Raw genomic sequence first — 24,895 nt, 5'->3', positions numbered from 1 at the left:
AAATATTAAGTCATAGCTCTTTTTAATCAACATTCAATTAAAATCAAACTAGTTATAATATATTTTATTAACAATCAAGGCTTTATTGTGGGGTTTTTTTGGTCAAAATAATTTCAGTTGTGAGAAGGGAGAAGATTTATTTTAGGATTTTACATCCAAAACTACTCAAAAGCCTACAAAGTACTTCAAACTACCTCCACATCAACTCGTAGCTGTGAAATGTGAAGTTCTGATAAATACAAAAATATTTACGAATTCACTGCTGAAACGCTGCGTATGGTACATTTCATTTTACGGGTACTTTGTAATGTGTAATACTAGTACTAAGGTAAAGGAAGCTTAACCACCGATGTACAACATGTATACTTGTCAGTAAGTAAGTTGTACTTCTACTCGCCCCCCCATCACGTAAAATATTCACATACAAGTTTCACTCAAATCCAAAAGCTCAAGTGGAGTAAAACGTACAATATTCTCAAGTAGAAGTAGTTTGATCGTACAAATGTAGAGATAATATGGTCTGCGTGTGACCGGGCGTGTGTGTCACATGTCACAGCGCACATGTCACCCCCCGGCCCCGCCCCCCCTCTCCCGGCCCCGCCCCCCACCCCCCCCGTAAAGAGACGCTCTCTGCTCGGCCGCCAAACTCCTCTGAACCCGCAGCAGACGGCATGGCGACCGCTGAGGCAACGTTACAGTCATGGCTCAGTAAGTGGACCGGGGGGGTGGTCGCCATTTGTTTGTTTGTTTGTTTGTTTGTTGTAGTTTTATTCCAGTAAACACGCTCTCATCGCGTGACATTCTGAGCCAACGTCTACAGCTCGCGCCGTCGGTTTGACGTCATTGCGACGGTAACGGGCCGCATTAGTGATTAACTTATGAAAGTGTTTTTAAAACAAAAAATTGTGTTCAAACTTTTATCCAAATAAGTGTGTTATTTGCGCAGGTAGGCGGTTGAAACAGGAAGTCCGCCTGTTGTGTCTGCGCTGCGTGCACGCGCATAGTAGCGGAGCGTTCGTGAACGCGCTTCAGATGTTAAATAAAATGTTGCTGCAAATGAAAACCACTGATAATGTGGTCTTCAATCCCCTCCAGGTTACCTAAAGTTTGATTTACCTTTTTGGGGATTTTCTAAATTCTTGTTGACAATGTGGCTCACGATTAGAGATAAAAGACGTTTTTACCCAAAACAACACTATTTATCCCAAACAGTGCAACGTCATCAAAGTAAACAAACTCCAGTCGATAGATAAATGAAGGCATGAGAAATCCCATATTTAGATTTATACAACTACGTGCACCTTTCATGTGATCAAGTATTGATTCCTTTTTTTTCTGTGTACATCTCTTCTTTCATTTTCATTTCCTCATTAGCTCTTTTGTCATAAGTATTTGACTCATTTTAAGGCTATTAGTGGAAATTTGTGTTGCAGACCAGGCCACCGACCCCAACAACCAGGAGGACCGATGGGACTGCATCCAGGGCTTCTACCAGCTCGTGGACCAGGAGGCCGGCGGGTAAACGGATCACAATCGCCACGCGGTTATTTTCTCACATCGTCGCCTGGCTTCTGAAGCCCAGCAGAAGTTTTCAGTGGGGGGGGGGGCGGGGGCTGCGTTGCGTTCAGGAGTCACTTATCATTTGAGGAAAGCGTTACTTCACATCCTCGTTGCAGAAACGGTTTCTAAGTTACACCATTGTGCAAAGAAGGAGGAGCAGGATCTCCGCTGCACCTTTTTCCTCTTTGACTCTCTTCAGTATTAACGTGTTATAACGTCTTAATTCAATGTCAAAGGTCAAAGGGTTTTTCGTTTTCACTCCGTTTCTTTCAGCTTTGATCAAGCATTGCTTACTAGTTGAAGCTTTACATAAAGTACTTATTTAAATGTCTGTATTACAAGGTTCCTTAGTGTTCTTTATTTGAATGTAGATTCGTTATTTCTACTTTCAGGCCACAGGCAGCCATTCGTCTTCTTGCCCATAAAATCCAGTCCCCTCAGGAGCGAGAGGCTCTGCAGGCTCTGACTGTAAGTTACCCGACTCTCGAACACGGACAGCACACGTTGGGTATTGTTAGAAGAAACAAGCGACTTCCTTTGCCCATTTGTTTTTAAATGTACACAAATCATTTAGCGAGATCGGCAGAGCAGCGTCTTTGTGAGGAACATCTGTGACTAAATTTCCTCACATGGCCCAAACGCACACCAGTTTTGGAATCCTGCGTGCCGTTTGTCGCCGCATTCGAAAGGGAGCGACTGCGTTTAACCACATAACGCTTCATGTCACGTGACATCTGAAGGCGGTTCACCGCGAAACCTGCAGTTACACATCTGTCCTGCCTTCTGCATTGTGTGAAGACAAGGAGAGCTCGTTTCTCTCATCTGTGCACGCCGATGTGGCCTTCCGTTGATTGTGGTTTTGTTGTTGTGACTTGGTGCTTTCCAGGTTCTCGAGGCGTGTATGAACAACTGCGGGAAGAGGTTCCACGGCGAGGCCGCCAAGTTTCGCTTTCTCAACGAGCTTATTAAACTCTTAACGCCGAAGGTTAGCGACGGCGGGCCGGACTGCTCATTTCCTTCCGTACCGATCCTCTTTAGTCGGTTTGGTTCTTCGGGCTAAAGGCAACGATGGCAAACTTAATGTAACAATTCAGACTTTACTGACAGGGTTTTGTGTTTAGTTTTGGTTTTTCTATGTATTTATTCTTATGAAAAATATACTAATAAAATAATAAAAAATTTAGAGTATTTTGCAATTCTTCACATAAGACGGAAAAGTAACATCAAGAAATAGCTAAATGGATTAATTTACTTTTAACAATATAAAAAGACAGATATAAATTTAAAAAGACACGATATCAATTGATTCTATTCCATTTATTAATCATGTCGATTCATACAAGTAAACAAATTAGTCAATGAGCGTTTTATCATGTACTACGTTATAAAATAAACACATACATTAATATATATAACACCTGGTCGATCTTTTGTGAGCAGTACTTTGGCGCGTGGACTCCGCAGAGAGTGAAGGACAGAGTGACCGAGGTCCTGTACGGCTGGACTCTGTGGCTAAAGGACGAACCCAAGATCCAGGAGGCCTACAACATGCTGAAGAAACAAGGTCTGGATGCAACACACACACACACACACACACACACACACACACACCTGAACCCAACCTCCCCGGCCACATTCCCCCGTTAACAACGCCACATTCCGCTTCTGTTTGTTCTTTCAGGTATCGTCAAGAAAGATCCCAAACTGCCAGACGTCGTCATAATGCCGCCCCCAACGCAAAGAACCGCGGACTCTGTTTTCGACCAGGAGGACAAGGCCACTGTGAGTGTGTGTGTGTGTGTGTGTGTGTGTGTGTGCTCGACGTCCGCTGACGTCGCGTAAAGTTTCCTCCTGATGAAATGAGTTGTTTTCTCTCATCAGCTGTTGGCCAGATTGCTGAAAAGCGGCCGTCCCGAGGACCTGGAAACGGCCAACCGGCTCATTAAAAGCACCATCAGAGAGGTGAGCGCTTGCTGACGGGGGCCCGTGTTTGCATGTAGCTGTAACATACGGATGAGCTTAGCATTGATGTGTGTGTGTGTGTGTGTGTGTTTCAGGAGCAGGAGAAGGCAGAGAAAGCGTCAAAGCGTGAGTCGACTCTGCAGGAGGTGGAGAGCAGCACCAAACAGCTCAGAGAGCTTCTGGGCCGGCACGCGGCCGCTGGGACCTCGTTGCAGCCGAGCGACGAGGTGAAGGTGCGTCTGACGTAGTCGATGCCGATTAAACAGTCACATGTAAAACCACGTCAGTGGAGAATAACGTTGAATTAAGACGCCGGTCTCTCCCTTTGAGAGCTCCTCATTGCTAAATGGAAAGTCTGGTTTCATTAAATACGAAAACCACAGCTGAAAATGTGTTTTAAGTCAACAGTTTCGTGATGACGTCTAACCCCCCCCTCCTGCAGGCCGTGTACGAGCGCTGCGATGGACTGAGGCCCAGCTTGTTCCGCCTGGCCAGCGACACCACGGACGACGACGAAGCTCTGGCGCAGATCCTGTCGGCTAGCGACGAGCTAACGCTGGTCGTGAACAGCTATAAGGAGCGAGTGGGAAAGCGGGAGTGCGACCGGAGGGGAAGTGCAGAGGGCACGGAGGGTAAAAGTCACGGTAGGCCCGGGGGTTTCGTCCGCCCCCCCCCCCCCCCCTGCGCTTTGCGCGTTTGTCTCCGCACCGCGCGCCTCATACTTGGTTTCCGTTTCTTTTTCTAATCGCTCCTCCAGCTCCGAAGAGTCCCTCAGAGATCAAAAGCTACCGCCTCATCGACCTGTCGGCTCTGGACTCTCCGCAGACGCGCAGAAAAGCCGTTTCAGGCTTAAATGAATCAGGTGGGCCGGCGCTCGAACCGACATCTCTAGGTTCCCTCTGACAGGGACGACTCGTAATGCGATGAAGTTCTGTCCTGTGATTCCAGAGTCAGACAATCCGCTCTGCAAACGGACTCCAGAGACGGCGAGTTCGTATTATGAAGAACTTCTACAGGTTTGAGCTCGGAAGTTTACACGCCAGCTATTTGCTCTTAGAGACTTTATCCTGAAGTGTTTTAACGCGGTTTTATCTTCTTTTGTCAGTTCAATGGAGCGATTCAGATGAAGAGCGCGGAGCAGAACGGCGGCGGCGGCGGCGTTGTGCTGAGGGCCCGTGGATGTGAGGGGAGCGTTTGGTAAATATGGAGCAAAGTTTAAAATAACTAAAGCTGTAATCTTAGAGACTTCAGATATATCTTTGTCATGTTTATTTGCCGTTATTTACTGTCCTTCTAAAATGACCTTTTCTTCCATCGGGTCGCTCCCTCACAGTCAACAATCACCGTCCAAGTCGCAGAAGCGATTCAGTGAAACGTCTGGATATCCTGGGCCATCAGAGGAGAGCTCGCAGGCGCCAGAACTCCTGAAGAACATCGTCGTTCCCATAGAAACCATCAAATCTGGTAGGTTCATTTAGCCGGCTGGACTTCACGCTTCCCCCGCCGCTGGATATATCCTCGCCACGTGTTTCTTTTCTTATTTTTCCCCCTCGTTTGGCGGCAGGAAACCTCGAGCCGATCACCGTGTACGATCACGCCGGCGTCCACGTCTCGCTCCATTTCGCCCGGGACTCCCCGCCGGGGCGCCCGGGCGTCGCCGTGGTCGTCCTCTCCGCCGTCAACACGTCCGCCCTCCACGTCAAAGGCTTCCTGTTCCAAGCCGCTGTTCCAAAGGCACGTTCACGTCGCTCGCTCTGCGGCGTTCACGCTTTCAGTCTCACCGAGACGCCGGCGCCTCCCAGTGGACGCGCAGACCCGCCAGACCGATTCCCCTGCTCTCTTATTATTCACACTCACCGTTCGAAGATGTCCTGTGCCAACGTGGTTTCCCTTAAATGTCCTGCAGACCGTGTTGCTGAAACTTCAGCCCGCCTCAGCGACGAGCCTCCCTGCGTACAACCCTCTGCTGCCCCCGCCGGCCGTCTCCCAGGTCCTCCTGTTGTCCAATCCTCACAATGTGAGTTTGTAGCTGCACGGCGCATAGCGACCTAGTTGTGCCTGTGTGGTAAGTTCGTTCAGTGGTGGTTCGGGTCGTTTATTTAGAATTAGCAGTACTACATTTGTACGAACGCAGGTGAAAATATACACTAAAATACAACCAAAGGTAAGTACTTGTTCTGCAGAAGTGCCCCGCTGAGTGTAAAAATGTGCTACCAATAAATTTAAATTCAGAAAGTCACAGCGTACTATGTCATAAAAAGTCCCAATGTAGTGGGTTATAAAAAGTCTTCGTGTGGTACGTCATAATACAATAAATGTATCAGCTTATCTCTCGTGTTCCTTCCTGTCAGCGGAGGCTGCGTCTCCGCTACAAGCTGACACTGACGCATGGAGGCCGTCAGCTGACGGAGAACGGAGACGTCGACAACTTTCCCGACTGGACCTCTTTGATCGGGCCCCCGGAAAACTCCTCGGACTGAAAAGGACCTTTTACCTGAAACGCTAAACGCCGAGAGCAGAGGATCAGGGGTTCACAACAAACCAATACCAAAGCCGTGTTCTCTTAGATGTAAGATGATGTGTTTTTCTGACCTCAGGAGGCTTTTATTACTCTAGAAGGTGAGTAAACTCTATATCTGGTGTTTAACATCAACCGCTGAGCGCTGAACCTCTTCTCATGTCTGACGCCAGTATTTACATGAAAAAATGTATTTATTTGCTCTTGTGACGTGAACAATTCCAGTGGCTTAAGATGTGATGTTTTTAGTTTGTATTTATGTTAAGAATGAGGTTTTCTTAAGGAATGAACGTTGTATTTGCTACATTTGCCTCCGTGATGCAGCGATTCCCAAAGTGTGGGCCGCGAGAGGTCATTTTCAATAAATAAATGAAATGTTTTTAATTTTCAATTTTTAAAAGTTTGCTATTAATATAAAAATATGTCAATATTTGTGTTGATTCAGCTGATCTCTACCATTAAAACTCTGTGAGCGATTGGAAAACCAAATATTATCAAAAACATCGAGCGCAAACAAATTACGTCTCTAAACCTCAAGACGTGTGGCGTGAATAAATGTGCCGAAAACAGCAGCTAATTATTGCAGGACGAATTACATTGAGTGATGTAATTAAGTTTTAGAACGACTTAGTTGGTTAAATAGGCTGTGAGAGTTTACACGTGAATCTTTGTTATTTTGTTCGTCATCTCTTAACTGTCACATGGTCAAACTTGTTGGGAAGCCAACGTGAATGTTTCTCTAAACTTGTAGTTTAGTGTCTGTTTGTCCAACGGTGTGTTGCTCTGCCACAGGTCATCGATGGAGACTCACTATTTAACACAGTGCACATCAAGGCTCATTTTCAGTCACGACAAATCCTCCAAATTCAAATAACTAAGCAACTGCAGGTTATGAAATATTTTCCTGCACACTAATATGTGGTATATCAAGACTTTATACAACTTTGTTCTAGGAGTACTTTACTGCGTCACATATTTATGACAAACTACTTAATCACTTTTAGGACATACTGTACTATACTGTTATACTATGACTTATTTTAAATTTTATTTCAACAAACTATGCTCTTTTCAAAAAAAATTCATCCCTGAGTTTTACTTTTAACTCCTACGACTTTTCTTTCAACGTACAATTAAAAAAAAATATTTGAAATATTAAAAAAAAAAAAGAATCGTAAATTACATTTTTCAACATTTTCTTTTTAAAATCATGTTTTTTAACATACTTTTCAGAATTTAGCCCCAAAAAAACACATCCATCAGCTTCATCGATCATATTTATTATATGACATCGGGAGATTAAAATACATGTTTATTATGTACACATATGAAACAGGGGTTTTAGATAAAGTGCCAAATTACATTTTTACAAAAACAAAAGAAAAGAAAAAAAGGGGGGGGGGGAGGATTTGTGGAAGACCGTCACACGCATCATGTACCCGTGACCCCAAAGGTCACCGTTTAGAGGAAGGCTGAGTCGCTCAGTGCTGGTTCAGGGTCAGTTTGGAGTCTCAGTCTGGTAGCGGTGAAACTGTTCGGGGGTTTGGGATGAATCCCGGGAACACACATCGAGACACACGACAGGTTCGGCCTCTAGAGTTCGGCTGCAAATGTTTCCGCCGCGTCGCAGCGGTCCGGCGGTTAACGTTATTACGAGGAGGTTAAACTGTTCCCAGACCAGCGCCCAAAAGTCCTTCTCAACGTTTTTGTAGTAAATATAAGACGACAGACATTTTCCAGACTTTTTTTTTTCTCTTTTCTGACAAACAGGAAGTTGACATTTTCATTATTTTTTATAACAGCTGTTGGTCGTTGTGTTCTTAACAAACAAGACAGTGAAAGCGAGATGGCGCTTTTATTATTATCCTCCGTTTCCTCCGCCGCGGCAGTGATGGATGCACAGACACTCGGTGACGAAGACGCAAAAAGTCTTTCTATCGCCGCCGGCCGGTCAGGAAGACGTCTCCTAGCTGTCCCTCCGTCGACTTTGTCTCAGGCGTCTGCAGTCGAGCCTTCGGGCCGAGAGGCGAGGACGAGCGCCACGATGCGCGCGTCGCGCTCTCGGGCCCCGTTTCAAAAACCTCTCGCTTTTTGTTCACGGGAGTCAGGTAGGTCATTTACGCCAAACTAACATGCCTCTTCATCTTCTTCCTCCTCGTCTCCAGCTTCTTCCTCAACAGGAGCCTCCTCTTCTTGTTCTGGTTCTGGTTCTCCGACCTCTTCCTCAGCTTCCTCCTCCATCTCGTCCGTCTCACCCTCTTCTGGTTGTAGGTTCTCCTCAGGATTTGCTGCCGCCTCTTCTTCTTCTTCCTCTTCTTTTTCCTCTTCCTCTTCTTTTTCTTCCACGTCTGCCTCCCCATTTTCGATTCCCTCTTCGCCTTCTAATTCCCCATCTACCTTTTCCAAAGCTTCCTCACCTTCATCTTCCACAGTCTTTGCCTCCTCATTCTCTGCAGCATCCTTGTCTTCCACTTCTCCTTCTGGCTGTTGATCTCCTTCCTCACTCTCTTCCTCCTCTTCGTTAGTCTCCTCTTCCTCCGCTGCATCGATCACTTCATCGGTCTTTTCTTCTTCTTCTTCTACTTGATCCTCTCCATGTTTCTCTTCCCCTTCTTCCTCTTTTTCAACAGTCTCTTCCTCCTCTGCGTTCTCCTCCTCTTCCTCCTCTTCCTCTTCTCCTCCACCAGTCTCTTCCTCCTCCTCTTCTCCACCAGTCTTCTCCTCCTCTGCATTTTCCTCTGCTTCTTTTTCTTCTCCTCCACCAGTCTCTTCCTCTTCTTCTCTTTCACCATTCTCCTCCTCCTCTGCGTTCTCCTCCTCTTCCTCCTCTTTTTCCTCTCCTCCACCAGTCTCTTCCTCCTCCTCTCCTCCACCAGTCTCCTCCTCTTCTGCATTTTCCTCCTCCTCTTTTTCTTCTCCTCCACCAGTCTCTTCCTCCTCCTCTCCTCCACCAGTCTCCTCCTCCTCTTCTGCATTTTCCGCCTCCTCTGCGTTCTCCTTATGTTCTTCTTGCTTTTCCTCTCTGTCACCGGTCTCCTCCTCATCCTCATCCTCTCGGACTCCGTTATGTCGGCCGTTATGATTCTCCTCGTCCTCCTCCTCGGTTTCCACCCCGCCCTGCGTGCGTTCCTCCCCCCCGTCATGGCGGCTGCTGCTGCTCCTCCCGCCGTTGCTCCTCAGGTGCAGGTGGTTGTGGTTGTTGTGCTCCAGGTCCTCCAGGGTGAGTTCGAACTGGAAGCGGTCGTGCTGCAGGTGTCTGTCGGGGGGAGGGGAGGGCGACTGGGGCATGGTGCTCAGGTACCACTCCCTGTTCTCCTCCAGCGTGTCCAGCAGCTCCTGGGCGTCCGGGTGCACCAGGTCGGCCCACGTCTCCCACAGCGGGTGGACGATGTAGTCGATGAAACCCACCTGGAAAGAATCACACCTGAGATGTGAGCGGTGTGAAGAGAAACGCTCGCACGTGTAGGGGAATCTGTCACCCTCATGTGTAGCCAGTTAGCTTAGCATAAGTACTGAATGATAAATGATATCTTTGTTCAGTCCATCCCGGTGAAGAATTGCATTTTTGTATCTCAGATGTTGTTGTTTTCATTTTATTAGGTGGTTTGTTCTGTACACATGAGGGACGTTGCTCTCTTGTTCTCTCTGCGGGTTTAAACTTTGATTTATGATGACAGGCTAAAAATGAAAAAATTTAATTAAATTGAAAAAGTTCAAATTAACCGGGCACAGCCAGAACTGCTGTTAACGTTTATTCCCAAAGATTTATCGTACAAATACTGGAATGGTACGAATCTTCTCATCTAACTCTTGGCAAGAAATAAAATTAAGCTTTTCTTTTGAAGTATACAGACATCCAACTGGCAGAATATCTCAAAAGATTATTTTAACAAAGTACAGAACCTGTAAGAAGAAGCTCAACGGAGCAAAATGTTGCTGTTAAACGTCATGGACACCAAACGAGGCAGATGGACGTTGACACGTTAATGAGATTTTAATACACGCATCCCCCCAAAAAATGATGTATCTTAAATGATTCCAGACATTGTTCCTGTGCCAGATTTATGAAAAGAATACGTTTCCTGTATAAGAACCCACGTTCGCCTCTTTCTCTTGAAGCAACATCCAGAACCTGAGAGTCGATCGTAATTATTTTGTTGATCCTCTGATTTATGTTCTGCCGCAGCTGCACGTGCATTTAATTACTTTGACTTGTAATAATATAGTTTTCATGATATAATAAACTTTTAAAGAAAACCCCCTGACACAGTTTCCATTTAGTCTGCACAGATCGGGCGTCACCTGACTCTTCTCCACGGACGCCGTGTGTTTGTCGCACATGGCGCTGATCTCCATCCCTCGCTCTCGCTCCTTGTCGCCCTGTCGGAAGAACTCCTCCATGATCCTCTCCGTCCACTGTCTGTATATCGCCAGCGTCTTGGTGGGGTTGCTCAGGTCCGCGCAGTGCACCATGTTCCTCAGCACCTGAAGACGCACACATACACACACGCGCGTCGGGGCAGTGAGCGCGCGTGAGCGCCGCGTTCAGGCGGTCGGGCGGAGGACGAGTTACCTGTATCCGTTCCGTGTAGTGGTCCAGGAGCAGCACGCCGGAGCTGGTCACCTTCTTGGTCTCCACCATGGTCTTCAGATCAGCCAGGAGGGTCATGTGTTTGGACATGTCTGTGGCCAACACCTGCGAGTAGAAACGATCCAAAGTGATCAAATGAAACCACCGCCGAGGATCTGGGACGAAAGATCGTTGGTCGTGATGAACGTCAGTGTGTGTGTGATCGACTGTAATCTGGTCGAGTTAGACAGAAACCGCAGGTTAAACGGCACAGAAGATCCGCTACAACAACGTGACCGGTAGAAAAGGTCCCGACCATATCGATGACGAGCTTGCGGAGGCTCTGGCGTTGCCGCTTGGTGAGGTTCTGGAAGATGTCGCAGTTTTCCTGGTGCACGAGCTTGAAGCCCACCGCGAGGTGGTGGTTCTCCAGGACGGACTCGTCGTTATACATGAGGGCCAACTCGGAGTCTGGGCACAGTGCGGAGAGACAGGGGTTACACCGTGTGTGTGTGTGTGTGTGTGTGTGTGTGTGTGCGCGCGCCTACTCACTAGTGTTGATGAGGAACTGATTGGACACGCCGGGGTGATCCACGTCGTGGATCGCCGCGGCGAACAGAGCGGCGAGGATCTCCAGGTCGGTGAAGACCGCCTGAGAAGGACAAGAAAAGCAGTTTGAGTAATAAAACCAGATGTGTGTGTGTGTCTGTCAGTCAACCTACATCAAGAGCCGGTGTGGACAGGAGGACGTGTGTGGACTGGGCGACATCAGCGGCGTGGAGGCTGTTGTGGTACGGAATGTTTTCATGATAATGGTCCTCCAGGGTCATCACGTAGGTGACGAAGGTCTCGACCGGGATACGAAACGTCTTCAGCAGCTCTCGCTCCTGATGAGGGAGGACACGGAGCCACGGCGTCACGCACACGCGTACAAACACACACACACTCACACACACACACACACACTCTGTCTACCTGGAAGATGGTGTACATGATGCAGCTCAGAGGCCTGTTGTTGGAGAATTCCGCTACTCTGAATATGTTGAAGCTCCATTTGTCCAGATCCTCCAACTCCTGCTCAAACACCACACAGAGAGACATGATGTTATAAGGTTCCTTTCGCTCTTGAATATACAACCCACAATTTTCAGCACATCCTTGTGTTACTAGACGGATGAATAACCCATTTGGTGAGCGGGATTCTGGCCTGACCAAAGGAATAAGAAAATTCCAACTTCATGAGATGCAGAGAGGTTTGGGTACTATGAGCACATCGGCTCTTTAGAGGAAAAAAGCACTAAAAAACATGCACGTCCCACAGGAAATCTCCCACTTCGGCCTCAATGCAACTAGCGCCTCAGCCGTAAATCATTAAAAGTAGAAAAGTGCAGGAGACGAAACTTCCTCCAACTCCTGGAAGGGTCACCTGAGCCCAGCTCGGGATAAAACGACCCAAAGGCGAAGCAGCAAAATCCACAGATTCTATCTGGTATTGACGAGACACAAAGTGATCCAGGCAGAGAGAAGACGAAAGGACAACGAGACCTTGGCGAGCTCGTCCTCGTGCTCCGTGTTGACGCCGAAGCGAGGCATGGAGGAGCTGGACAGGCTGGAGCTGTGAGACAGCTTCCTCACCCCGCTGATGTGACTCATGGACTTCTCCTTCAGGGTGGGAGACGGGATCTCCACGTCGTTCTGCTTGTCTGCAGGTTGGATGGACGAACACACACACACACACGCGCGGGTCAAGGGGTTTATTGTTTGTTTGTTTATCTGTGCGCGGAGGTCGCGGATCGGACGAGGCACCCGGGGGAGAAGCGACGCGGCGGCCCCACTCACCCATGAAGGTGCTGGAGATGTACTCGGACACCTGGTTACCGGAGCGACTCATCTCGGACAGGTGGGACAGCTCTCTGTTCAGCATCCTCTTGAACTGTGGCACAGCAGACACCAGTCAGTGCCGACACAAAACTCTATTTTCAACAAATATATAAACGTTGACGGTGTTTCTCGGGCTGTGAGGTTTGTTTTTTTTCCGCAAAAAACCTTGGTGGAGGCCATCTCGCTGACGGAGCGGTGCGTCTGGATGGTCTCCAGCTGGTCCAAGCACCAGTCCAGCTCCTCCAGCGTGTCCAGGGCGAGCTGCTGGTACTGCTGGTCCGACAGCGCCGCCCGGGGACTGACACACACCCCGGCCAGGGGAGACCTCCTGGGGACACGCGGCGGCGCGCTTTAGGTGGAGCTCACAGACACTCAGCGGGTCACAGGTCAAGAGAGGCGACTGAATTCATGCACGATTACCGTTTGTTAGACTTATAAATTGCTTTCACTCTCATTTTTCTTGCACTCCTTTGAACGACTGCTTTAATACAACAGCGAAATAAAGCTGTATTGAATTGGACCTTTGGGACGGAGATGACACAGCATGAACGTTCTTCCCTCTTTCTCTCTTCGTATTAAAAATAAATACGTGATACGTGTGCGCGGCCTAATGCAGGGTTTGAGTTTGGGGGTCACGAGATGAAAACCGAAGCTCAAATTGTTAAAAGATGTTGCCGTAGTCGCAAAAAGAGATGATGGGACATGAGATGCATGCTTGTAAAGACAAATCGCTTTATTTTAATTCATATCATATTCTGGAGTAAAGATTAGCTGAGGTGGTCACATGACCACAGCGTTGACACGAGGACTTGGTACTGACTTGATCGGTGGTGTGGAGACGTTGGCAAGAATGGTGAAATTGCTCCTCACTGATCGCAGACTGGCCAACACCTAAATAATAATAATAACAACGAACAATCAGAGAAATAAACATCCTGATGGTTAGTTTTATTATGAAATATTTGACACGATGAGTTTCTCACTTGAGCAAAAGGTGTGACGATGAAGTCCTCTCCCACGTGCCTGAGAGGTGAAAAGAAGATGCTTTTTCAACTCCAACCATTGGACACACTGCAGGTAGACACGACCCCCCCCCCCCCGCCCCCCCCGGCCCCCCAGCTCATTATCTTTGTCTCGAGTCTCTCTCACCCTTCGCTGGCGAGGGACGAGTTCCGTGAGACCGTCTTGGGCGACATGTCGTAGTCCGAGTCGGAGCGGTAGAGGAAGGACTCCCTCCTCTGACCCGGGGCGAAGGGGGTGTGCAGGGCGAGGCCCGGACTGTGCGAACCCAGAGGGGTGTGACCCGGCGACACGCCATTCTCCGCCTCGTACCTGCATGGAGACGGGACCCGGACCAGGGAGCATCCAGCAGGAGCTTTGTGCAGGGAGCAAAGTGTGTGTGTGTGTGTGCGTGTGTGTGTACCCGTCGGCGTCTGCCTGTGTGATGGAGATGCGCGGCGGGATGCGGAGGGGGAGGGTCGTCGGCCGCGTCACGTTGCTCAGGACCTCGGGTGAGCGCGTGCGGTCTCGTGGGCGGAGCCAGCAGGGCACCTGTGAAGTTGGAAGGGAAGGGAAGTTGTGCGGCTCCGTTCGGCTCGACGCTCTCATGTTAAAAGCTAAAAAGATATTTTTTCGTCCAGTACTTGTTGACCAAATCATTTGTGTGTGTGTGTGCGTTATTGTCCTGCGGTGCAGCCATGATATTTCAAACATAAGTGCAACAGAAATAAAATGAGTGTAATAATTCAGATTTTAGAGCTGTTCACACCTCAAAGGCACAAGGTCCCTTTTTTAATTTGATCTGTGAACGTGTCCACATCCAGCAGACAGGAAGGGACATTTATTTGCTAAACGCTCGCCTATATTCAACAACTAACTACGACAACTGTTGCTGTCCGTTCACACTTTAAATGGATCCGTGTTCCTCTAAGAACGCCGTTGCTGCCACAACAGAACGGTCGAGTTGCAGAGCAGTGAGCCGCTGAGAGAGTCAAGTCAAGTCAAGTCATTTTATTTTGTATAGCCCAGAATCGCAAATTACAAATTTGCCTCAGAGGGCTTTACAGTCTGTACACATACGACATCCTCTGCCCCGAAACCCACCATCGGCACAGGAAAAACTCCCCAAAAAATGAAAAAACCCTTACAAGAGGGAAAAAAAGGGAAGAAACCTTAGGGAGAACGTCAGAGGAGGGATCCCACTCCCGGGATGGACAGACTACAATGGATGCCATGTGTACAGAATGAACAATGTATAATACATGCAATTCCTATGACAGAAATGATTCAAGTAATTGTGAGTAGTAAGCCAGGCGCACAGCGTTCCCATCACACACAGACATTTGATCTGTTGTTAATCCGCCTGCATCACGTGCTGTCATCATGTTGTTGCATAGTGATGCATTTTGAGCGCAGACGGGTTTTCTCTTCTTCCTGTTGTGCCCAAATCAAAGGAAGCCAAGAATCGCCACTGCAGATCGACGAGGACGAAGAGCTACTGTCCTTTCTAGCGTGTTGCTGTTGTTTGTACGTACATAAACATGCCAAATCAACACGATGGTCACTAAATACAATGTTGACATGAGGGAGATGGCTTGATACTGGCCCCATGCAGGTCAATGACCCCCCCTGTCGGGTACCTGGAGACTAGACGAGAGTCTCCTGCTCCTCCCTCTGCGCAGCTCAGCCCCGAGTGTTGCTCCGGACGTGTAAGATCGGCTGATGCGAGATGACTCCGCTTTCTCGCCAGCACCTGTCATGTCTGTGTCTTTACCCTGTGAGACGGGGGGAGGGTGTGGGGGAGGGGGGGGGGGCAGGTGACGGGAGCAGGGGGACAGGAAGTGAGAGGCGAAGCGTCGTCAGAGGATCACGTTGGTCCGTGCAGTGGTCGTTTAACCGCGTTCGCCAACCCGCGGTTAAATATTCAAATACCGATGAGGAGAGGAAACTGCACCAAAAACACAGACTATTAATCAGCTACGTGTGTGTTTGTGTTTACATGCGTGCCTCTGTGTTTGGCCACATGCGTGTGCGTGTGTGCGTGTGTGCGTGTGTGTGTGTGTGTCTGGGATGAGGCCTCTACAGACTGAGCTCTTGGAGGCTGATCTGCACTGCAGTACCGTAGCAACTAAACACTGGGGGGGAACGGTAGCAGTTGCTAGGCAACAGTGCCGTGTTGCTTGCATGCTGCGTTTGATGTCGTCCAGATGTGGTAAGACGCTCGAAACCCCCGAACCACACACGCCGACATAAACAAACGTAAAGCCACTCGCTGAAGAGAACTTGAATATTTTGCAGACAGTTTTATATCCTTGGGTGGAATAAAGATGGCTGATTAAACACGGAGCCCTCGTGAAGCTGGCGCTCATTTGCATACCGGACGAGGACTGACTGAGTGCTTCACACTATGTAAATGACGGCGGCAGAGGACAAACTGTCCACTCTGTCTTCTGAGTGCGTACACAGACCTTGAAAACAAGAACAAAGGGAGCCTCGGATGGATGTGTGAAAGTCACGAGGTGTGTGTGTGTGTGTGTGTGTGTGTGTCATGGTAAGCGTTCAAGAAAAGCAAACACAAACACACAAACACACACAGTAAAGTGTGACCGGACCGCTCGGCCCTTTTTCTCGGCGCTCTCAGTGGAACGAGAGACGAAGTGAGCGGATCCTCGGGTTGTTTGTTTGTGTTCTCACCTCTTCTGCAGTCACAGACAGCACGCTGCGGCTCTTCTTCATCCTGATTGGCTCGTTCTGGGCCCCAGGGCGGAGCGTTCCTGAACCCAGGCAGCAGAGCAGATGGAGAGCCAGGACCGGAGGAGGTCAGAGGTCACAGCAAGGTCAAACCGGGGTCAGACCGGGTCGCCACCGGCCCCCATCGGAGCCGACTCACGCCGCGGGTCCAGTCGCAGGTGGACGACCTCTGTTCTGAGCTCGTTCTCGTATTTTTCCAAAAACGCCAACAAAAAAAAAACGTGGACGGGAAGAAAAATCCGGACGAATGTCCTCACTCCATTTTAGTGTAAACTACGAGTTTCTGGGAAAAAGCACGTCCGCCCCCCTCATGCCGTCTTGCTTCGGCCGGTCGAGCCAACGGGACGTCGCCGCCGAGGAAAGCCTTCTCCCGAGTTTCCTTAAATGTTTATCCGACTTGGATAACTGTTCCCATGACATTTCCCAGTTGTAAACCTGATCCCACATGAATGCAAGAATCAGCAGAGTGGATCCAGCTGGCGGGAGGATCCCAGGATTCCCTCCTGTCTCAGATCAGATCGCTCCGATCCGCATTCCGCACAGGCAGAGGTGGCAGGTGGGGTTGGCTCATCGGAGGATTCCAGATGTGTAAACTCCGGGTGACATGGGGGCGTCCATCAGCATCTCCTCCCGTTGATTCCCCTGTAAGGAAGCAGATGTGAAGAGTTTAACAAGCGCGCTCATGCTCTCACGTTTTTTTGAGGCATCTTCCCTCCGTCAGAACTTGATGTCCTGCTTTCACTTGATGCATCATCAGATGTGAAAGAAGCCTTTCCCCAAACACGACACGCTCATTCACTGAGCTCGGAGGTATATTTTGGGTTTGAATGCCCATTGTTTTTTTTTTCACCAATATGAGGCCAATGGGCGAGCAGAAAAAAAAAAAGTTGCTGACTAATACCCAAACAAGACGGGTGGACCAATGGAGGGCTGCCCTGAGGAACCGACGCTGTGACTAATTCTGAGCAGATACTGCAACACTGTCACAGCGGTCCGGGATGACCTGATTCCATCGGTTGGGACCGTTTTTCGGCATATTGGTGTGCCTCCGATCGAGCTGGTCCACGGACCGAGAGCGGTGGACGGGACTCTATTTTATTTATTTGCCAGGGGTCATGAAGAAGAACACACCCACCCAGCGGAAGCCCTCCCACATCAACATCAACAGTCTGCACACATTCACAGGTGAAGAAATGCCCCAAAAACGACTTCGGTGACACAGTGACATATATCTGCATGGACAATGACACACACACACACGCACACGCACACACACACACACGCACACACACCACGGCTGCCATCAGCTCCGCTACAGATAAAAGCTGCTTATAAAACCAAGCAGCGAAGCATCAATATGCAGCTCAACCAGCAGCGGCTGTTCTAACACAAAACCCAGATACAACAATATATATATATATGTAATGACACAATGAGACCATGCGCACACCAGGACAGCGCCACTGTCACGCCTCTGCACGCGCACGCACACGCACAGTCAACGCGCGCGCGCGCACACGCACAGTCGAGCCGCTGCATTTAAGAATAAAAAACACGCTCACCTTGATCGCCTCAAGATCAATGGCGAGATGGGCCCCGTCTTGCTTCTCATACTCGTCCGTCCTCCCCCCACCCCGCCCCCCCCTCCCTCCATCCCTCCATCCCCCCCATCCCTCCCCCCCCTCTCTCAGCCTCTCTGCAGACTGTGTCACCAACGGAAAGGAGAGAGAGAGAGAGAGAGAGAGAGAGAGAGAGAGAGAGAGAGAGAGAGAGAGAGAGAAGCCGCTCAGGTCCTCATGAATATCCGCGTCTTCAGCATCCCCCCCCTCAGCCCCCCCGTGGAGAAGCCCATGTCTCCTCCCTCCTCCTGCACAGTGTGTCCATTAATCCCGCACAACAGCTCCTCCCCATCGGCAGCCCGACCCTTTTATTCACTGCTTTTATCTGCTTCGATGGGGCGTCATTTCCCCCCATTAAAGCCTGCCAAAATAACAGGACAAACAATGACAATAAAGGGCTCATGCCCCAACCCCCCCCCCCCCCCCCCCCCCCCCCCCCCCGTCTCAATTGTGCTTTCATTGGATTTCATGGATTCATGCTTGTTTTTTAATACATTGTGGAACATGTGTGAGCTGGAGCTGCAGAGCAACAAGCAAAAACACCCCATAAATGTTTTTATGATGCAATAATAATTATTTTAGACCAAACATGGAATCACTTCATTGAGAAGATAAAGAGCTCTAGAACATTGGACAATTGTAAACGTTGCTTCAATGTAGTTTAAATGAATATGGAGTAGAAGGAAGTCCTCTCCTTGGAGCGGCTGCAGAATATTTTACATTTGCTAAATGAATAAGAGGCAGATTACTTTGAATGATGATGTCATAAGCAAAATGCCGGTAAGACATCAGATGATCTCGGTTCCCCTTCAGGCAGAAAAGAGGTTCCGTTGATCCGGAGTCACACATGAAGGTCGACCTCACGTTGCTCCTCACACAGATGAACGGAGGCGCTTTTGTTCTCCTCCTCCTCCTCCGCCTTTAAAGGCATCATCCACATTCGATTTATCACGCTGACTGTTTTCTATTCACAAAAGTCACTTCAGGACATTAAAGTCAAAACCACCGATTAAACACGACGGAGCAATTAATTATGAGAGGGAAGAATATGAGTCAAGAAATGAGAGCAGTTTGTAGACAACACAAAAGGTTTATTGCACAAACACAAATGTGTTCTTTAAATACAAAATAAAACCAATAAAAGGACAAAGAAACAATTAGACAAAGTATTTTACTTGGACTGACTCATGTCAACGTTATTCAGCTCACGCTTACTAAAACAAGAAATACATTCATAGTGTAGCCGTGTGGAGCTTATAATTAAATCTATAATTATTTCCTGAGGAGGACGTCAGCATTCATGTGTTTAAGTTACAAAGACGTGATCGTTACAACACAACTTTATTTTTCTACACAAAAGATCAAAAACATTGGACTTCTATTTTTTTTTTATTTTTTTTTTACAAAAGTTGATAAGTAATAAGTTTTTGTAGTTTGCACAGCATAATAGACGGTGGTCAAAGGTTCATGGTCCAGGCCTCTGATGCGGTCTACGGCCTCAAGGTGGCGCCGTTGACCACAGAAGGAACTGCCACAGAAAGCAGATCGTTTGGATGATTTGTTTTTGGGTGCATCTTTTGTTTTTTGTGTCCAAGGTGTTTTAATCCCGTAAGCTGCAGACTTCATTGTGAAAAAGGTGTGAAGAGAAGGAAGACGGATTTATATAAATAAATAAATTGAATGAAGACCAAGCGGCCAACTGGGATGTCAAGATTGTCAAATGCCAAAGAACTAAAATAAAAATCTGAAGAAGTGGCTGCTTTTGCGACGGCTCTAAAGTGAGAGCTTGTTTGAATTAATTAATGATTCATATCAAATCAGGTTTCTAACGACGTGATATTCAGAGTGACTAAGTGGGTTTTCATCATTTTGTTTCCTTGGTGGCACCAAAGTAGCTTCAATTGAAAAATAAAAAAAAGTTGAGGTGCTTTTGTTTGAAAACTTCATAAGCTTTTCTCCCATTTAACGCGTTTTATACCACACGCTGGTTTAGATCATATGCTTATTAAATACGTTTAAAGCGTTACTTTGTCGACTAACATGTTCACTCTTTTATTAATCGTCTCCTTCATCTGCTTCTACTTCGTCACCCCCCCCCACTGACTCAGGGACCCACAGTCCGGAGTCGATGCACCTCTGCAGGTAGTATTTTCCCTCCTGTAAAGGACAAACAGAGCGACACGAGTTCAACACAAAGAATCAAGTGAACGTAATCGGATCCGATCAGCATGCATCCTCCTCTTATTCAGCGGACACGCTCACCTCCATGTGCATCTTCCCGATGGCTTCCTGCAGCATCGCAATGTTCTTCTCATCAAAGCTCTTCTGCATTTCCTGCAATACAGAACAGAAACGAACGCGGTCGATGCAGCACTGAAATGTTTATTAGAAAAATCTTGAGGTTTTAGGACTTAAATTCTTTATCTTAAAGAGAAAGGTTTAATCTCGGGGGAAGAAAATGATGTACAATGATGATTTACTGCGCACACGCACACACACACACACACACACACACACACACACACACACACACACACACACACACACACACAGGATCAATTTAGATCAACGGAACGAGCAAACAATGACTTGAAAGGCTACAAACAACTAAAGGACTCAGGCAGACAGACGCCGCTCATGTCAGAATCCATTAACATGTTCTCATGATGAACAGGATGTAAAGACAAATGAAGAAAAAGTAGAAAGTAGGTACATCGGCGCGCATGTCGTCCCTCTGCTGCTTTAATTAAACCGCATATATTTACTCATGTAAACCAGCTTTTAATGGGGTGGGGGGGGGGGGAGAAGAAGGGGGAGAAGAAGGGGGAGAAGAAGGGGGAGAAAAAGGGCCGAGACGTTCGGCTGCGACGCCGCACCGACCAGCCGGGAGTGCGGGTGGGTTTTTTAGCCACGAGCCGACTCGCCGATGACGCGCAGCTCCGCGCGCCTGTAAATCAATCAATGACGTCATCAGGAAGCGCGGTTTGTTTGTTTTTATTGTGACGGATTACTAACCTGATAGTAGTGGAGGGAGTACAAGACTACTTCTTTTATACAGTCCATGGGCCTAATACGGGGATTATAGGGTAGTGTTAGTCAGCCGTTAACTTTTAATATTATTTCAGATATGCAGCAAAGGTTTACTTTAAGACAAAATGTATCAGAAAAAAATCAGGGTTTGGTCAAAATCTGCCGAATCTAAAACAATTAGAGCGATGTCTTTAAGAGATCCAAATTAAGTAAAAGTATACTCCAAAAGACACAAGCGGTTACTTGATGGTGAATAAGAATAAGTATATTCCGTTATTTAATAACCTTGTGAGCTTATGATTTCACTGCTAAATTTACTTTCTATATCCAGTTCTCTCTTTTCTTCCTCATGAGAGGAGCTGTAGTTATTGAGGAAAGGAAAATGTTAGGAGTGAAACATTTCTGTGATCTACTGCCTGATCTCTGCAGTTTCCTGTGAAACCCCAGAGATCAAAAAGCATCCAAAGTTCTGAGCTCAGCTAGCGGTGAAGAATCCCATAAACAGGAAATCTGTAATCACATCCTCAACTTCCATCAGTACCTTTTACTCTGAAGTTCAGATTCTTCCCCTGGATTACTGCAATATAAGGCTCTTAACAAAAAAATCATTATCTTTGATATTTAACATAAGGTTTATCTATTTGTGGTGTTTTAGTATGGTGTCTCCATTAGCAACAACTTTAAAATGCAATAAAATAACAATAGAAGAGACTGTGGTGCATCTCATTGTTATTGTTTATTTGCATGAATGAATATAGATCAGAGCTTATTCATCATAATAGAAGTTCAAGTGTGAGTTCATCATCATAAAGCTTTTTCTCTGTATATGAATTCCTCTTTTCAATACAGCACACAAACACATTCACAGCAAATACATGCAAACGGAAACCGTGTTGAAAATTGTTTTATATGTATTTCTTGGCTTGCTTCTTTCTTTAAGTACTTTAGAACAAACAAATTCTCTGACATTGACATTTTAGTTCATTAGACACCATCAGTGGAGTAATGACAGGAAGTGCCAACAGCCTCAATTCGCAGTGGGAACAGCAGAGTGACGCATGTGAGAGCGGGAAAAAACCTCCTTCAGGTTGTACTGTCCCCACCGATTCTGTCTGTAGCAATAGTATGCAACCAGGCCCGAGGCCACGATCACAAGGACAACCGCAACTACGACGGCAATGATGATTCCCGTGGGGTTTGCTGCAGAAAGTTGGGTGAAGAAGAAAAAAGAAAACGGGGGAACGTTCAACGTCGGAACAACAGCGAATACCAAAACAGTCACAATCAACCTGGAGCCTGGACGATAAAACTCACCCTGAAGCTCCACGTCAAACTCCTTGGTGACATTTCCCAGCAGGTTGACCACTGAACAGGTGAACTTCCCCTCATCCGACACAGTGGTGGAGTTGATAGTCAGAACGTCGGCATGGGAGGCTTCCCTTCTCCCTGACGGGTACGTCCAGGTGTACGTGGGGGGGGGGTTTGCTACAGCCGAGCAGTTCAGTCGTAGAAGTTCTCCTTCCCGGACTCTGATTGTATCTGGATGTGATGATCCCTCCAGATGAGGCTGATCTGTTGATTTTTAAATTGAGTTGTTACAAAATGTAAGAACTGTGACGTGGGAACATTTTGGTAATGTTCCTCTGCAGGTTGATGTTGTCTGCTCAGACTCACAGTGCACAGTAGCAGTGATGTTTTGTGACGTCTCCACTGGAGGGAGCTTTGGTCCTTCAGGTCCCAGTTCCAGCTTGGCTTCACACCAGTACTGAGCTCCATCTTCTCCTCTACCCGGGCTGATGTCCACACTGAAGATCTGAGTCACTGGTTTCGTCCCTGTGCTGTTGATGGACTGTGGTTGACCCAGTGCTGTCTGTCCTCTGTAGAAGGTCACACGGAGGTCCTTAACAGGAGCCACGTGCTCTACTGTACACTGCAGAGTGTACTGACGCCCCTCCAACATCGGCCCAGTGAGGTTAACAAAGCTGATGGACACTTTTTGTGGAGGTTCTGTGGAGACAGACACACGCTTAGAAACAAATATCAAAATCCCAGAGACGGTTTATTGCTCATTTAGATGTTTCTAACTCACGGTAGACAGTAACAGGCAGGAAGGTACAACACTGGTGACCAGCATCATCACTATAGAAACACAATGACGACACCGACCACTCAGTCAGTGAATCGACTGTCCATGAAATTGTGGTTCCGTCCTTCCTCGTGACTCCCGTGGGGCTTTCCACACCATATTTGTTGTTGACACAAGCGAGCTCACACACAGAGCAGTTGGCAGAGGTGGGGTCACCGAACTTCACCACCAGACTGGATGGAGTGAAAACTGGTTTATCTGCACAGTTTGTATCTGTAACGGAGACAAGGAGGTGGTTTTAAACCGCTTGATGAGTAATTAGTCAGATACTTATAATGTATAATCCGTCCCAAGAATATATTGATCTATAGATAAAATAAACACAAGACTGATTAAGACTTAAATGCACCTTTGGTCCAATTGGTGTTTCCTCTGTGGGGGCACCGCGCCCTCCCAACAAAGTCTGGATTTTCTTTTTCATTTACAACCCATTACACGTGCGGAAACCTGGAAACTGACTTCAGACTAAACACTTTAGTCTAGAAATAACAAAAATACTAAGAACTTAAATGAAATACAAAATGACGACTGTCCAAAGATATCATTTAAGTTAAATAGAATTTAAGGATAAAGGCACCGGACAGAAAATTATAAAACGCTATAAAACCTTTCATATTATTTAAGTACGTCTTGAAAGTGAAGCTGCCTTTAAGGTTGCACAACCAAAATGTACTATTTTTTAAGGCTGTTCGAATAGAAAACTCCCCACTTACCACAACCGGACACATGGAATCTGTGCAGGAAACTCATCGAGGAAACGACCAGAATAACTAAACGGGCAAACATCATCCCAAGTCCTTTTATTTAGATAAAAAATAAGAACCAACATAAAACCCAGAGGCTCCTGGAGAAACACTGAGTGCGCTCTGCTTTTCCTGGTTTTATATCGCAGTCAAACAATGTTGGCAGGCAGCCGGTCTTCATCTCTGGCTGCGTCCCAATACTCCCAATGGTTCCTAACGGCTCTTATTAAGGCAGCCACTTACAGGACTTTCGGCTCATTTCACTCAGTTATGAACCTTCCTAAGCAAAGAGGACTATTCGGATGCAGTAGTTTGTTCTGAATTCCTCGTGAATTCTACTGACGTTCTCCGTTTTTTTTCTGGACAATTCAAATCCTACACGCACACACAACTGGAGGTTGCGTATTTCGGGGGGACAATGTAGAAGTTTTGTGCTTATAATTCACATGGAAACATTTTGAAGCGCAGAGCAGTGAGCAAACATTCCTCAGCTTCCCGGTGATCTTTATCGCCCAGTTTCCTGAGAGTCCTCCCGCGAGCGCTGAACGCTCCCTACTGTAACACAAGTGTGACCTCTTCTGTATCAGTGCTGGTACCTCACAAGCTGCCTGCTTGTTTGCGTTTCTTTTCATGGAAACCAGCAGCAGGACGACACAATCCGAGAAGAGAGAGAGAGACTTCATTCCTTCAGTCGCTTAAAACCATCCGAACCGTTTAATCAGGCTTCCCGACTACAAACACAAACTCTGCAGACATTAGAAACAAACATCCTGTGGACGTTTTACACGTGAGGGGGTTGCGGTATGAAAGCGGATTTATAATACAATCACATATTGGCAAATTTGACCTTTCTCCTTTCACCGTAAGTTTGAAAGGGGATTTTTCATTAAAATCTTTTATGAAAAAAAAACACATTTTTGGTGGGATTTCTCTCCTGTTCCGATGCGAGGATCCGGGGAAATGCAGCGAAAGTGTGTTTTTAATATTAAGGCATACGTGCCTTCTGGTGCAAAATAGTGAATGTAAATTTAAGTTTAGTTTTCAAAGAAAATTCCACCATTTACTTTGAACAGAACCTTTAACTAAACAATACTGTTATTGCATCTGACAGTTTCT

General features: G+C 47.2%; 3 protein-coding genes across 4 annotated transcripts; 1 reads left to right on the top strand and 2 right to left on the bottom strand.

The window, feature by feature from the left end:
* The first annotated feature begins 575 nt into the window (after positions 1–575).
* Positions 576–6,431, top strand: LOC120825424 (ADP-ribosylation factor-binding protein GGA2). Of its 2 annotated transcripts, none has more exons than XM_040187031.2 (16): positions 576–708; positions 1,434–1,518; positions 1,953–2,028; positions 2,447–2,545; positions 3,001–3,124; positions 3,242–3,342; positions 3,442–3,522; positions 3,618–3,755; positions 3,965–4,166; positions 4,280–4,384; positions 4,471–4,538; positions 4,628–4,719; positions 4,856–4,986; positions 5,087–5,256; positions 5,429–5,539; positions 5,874–6,431. In XM_040187031.2, the coding sequence occupies exons 1-16, from the start codon at positions 672–674 to the stop codon at positions 6,000–6,002; spliced, it is 1,749 nt and encodes a 582-aa protein (XP_040042965.2). In that variant the 5' UTR covers positions 576–671; the 3' UTR covers positions 6,003–6,431. The 2 variants fall into 2 exon arrangements, with proteins under 2 accessions (XP_040042965.2, XP_077935700.1); XM_078079574.1 differs by having other exon boundaries at positions 580–708; positions 3,965–4,154.
* Positions 6,432–7,304: 873 nt separating this feature from the next.
* LOC120825420 (3',5'-cyclic-AMP phosphodiesterase 4C) lies at positions 7,305–18,060 on the bottom strand. The gene is made up of 17 exons (XM_078079573.1): positions 17,804–18,060; positions 16,185–16,883; positions 15,131–15,265; positions 13,915–14,042; positions 13,641–13,823; positions 13,475–13,514; positions 13,312–13,382; positions 12,657–12,819; positions 12,450–12,543; positions 12,156–12,313; positions 11,586–11,684; positions 11,333–11,497; positions 11,163–11,262; positions 10,927–11,081; positions 10,614–10,736; positions 10,343–10,525; positions 7,305–9,448 (listed from the first exon to the last, which is right to left on the bottom strand). The coding sequence occupies exons 2-17, from the start codon at positions 16,224–16,226 to the stop codon at positions 8,168–8,170; spliced, it is 3,120 nt and encodes a 1,039-aa protein (XP_077935699.1). The 5' UTR covers positions 16,227–16,883; positions 17,804–18,060; the 3' UTR covers positions 7,305–8,167.
* Positions 18,061–21,607: 3,547 nt separating this feature from the next.
* Positions 21,608–24,289, bottom strand: LOC120824870 (vascular cell adhesion protein 1). The gene is made up of 5 exons (XM_040185983.2): positions 23,750–24,289; positions 22,980–23,249; positions 22,565–22,897; positions 22,205–22,462; positions 21,608–22,090 (listed from the first exon to the last, which is right to left on the bottom strand). Exons 1-5 carry the CDS (start codon positions 23,823–23,825, stop codon positions 21,918–21,920), a joined length of 1,110 nt encoding a protein of 369 aa, XP_040041917.2. The 5' UTR covers positions 23,826–24,289; the 3' UTR covers positions 21,608–21,917.
* Between the last annotated feature and the right edge of the window lie 606 nt (positions 24,290–24,895).

This window comes from Gasterosteus aculeatus, chromosome 9 (assembly GCF_964276395.1).
Source record: "Gasterosteus aculeatus chromosome 9, fGasAcu3.hap1.1, whole genome shotgun sequence".
Taxonomy (NCBI): Eukaryota; Metazoa; Chordata; class Actinopteri; order Perciformes; family Gasterosteidae; genus Gasterosteus; species Gasterosteus aculeatus.
The sequence above is the reverse complement of the archived record's forward strand: the minus strand, read 5'-3'. Positions and strand labels throughout refer to the sequence as shown.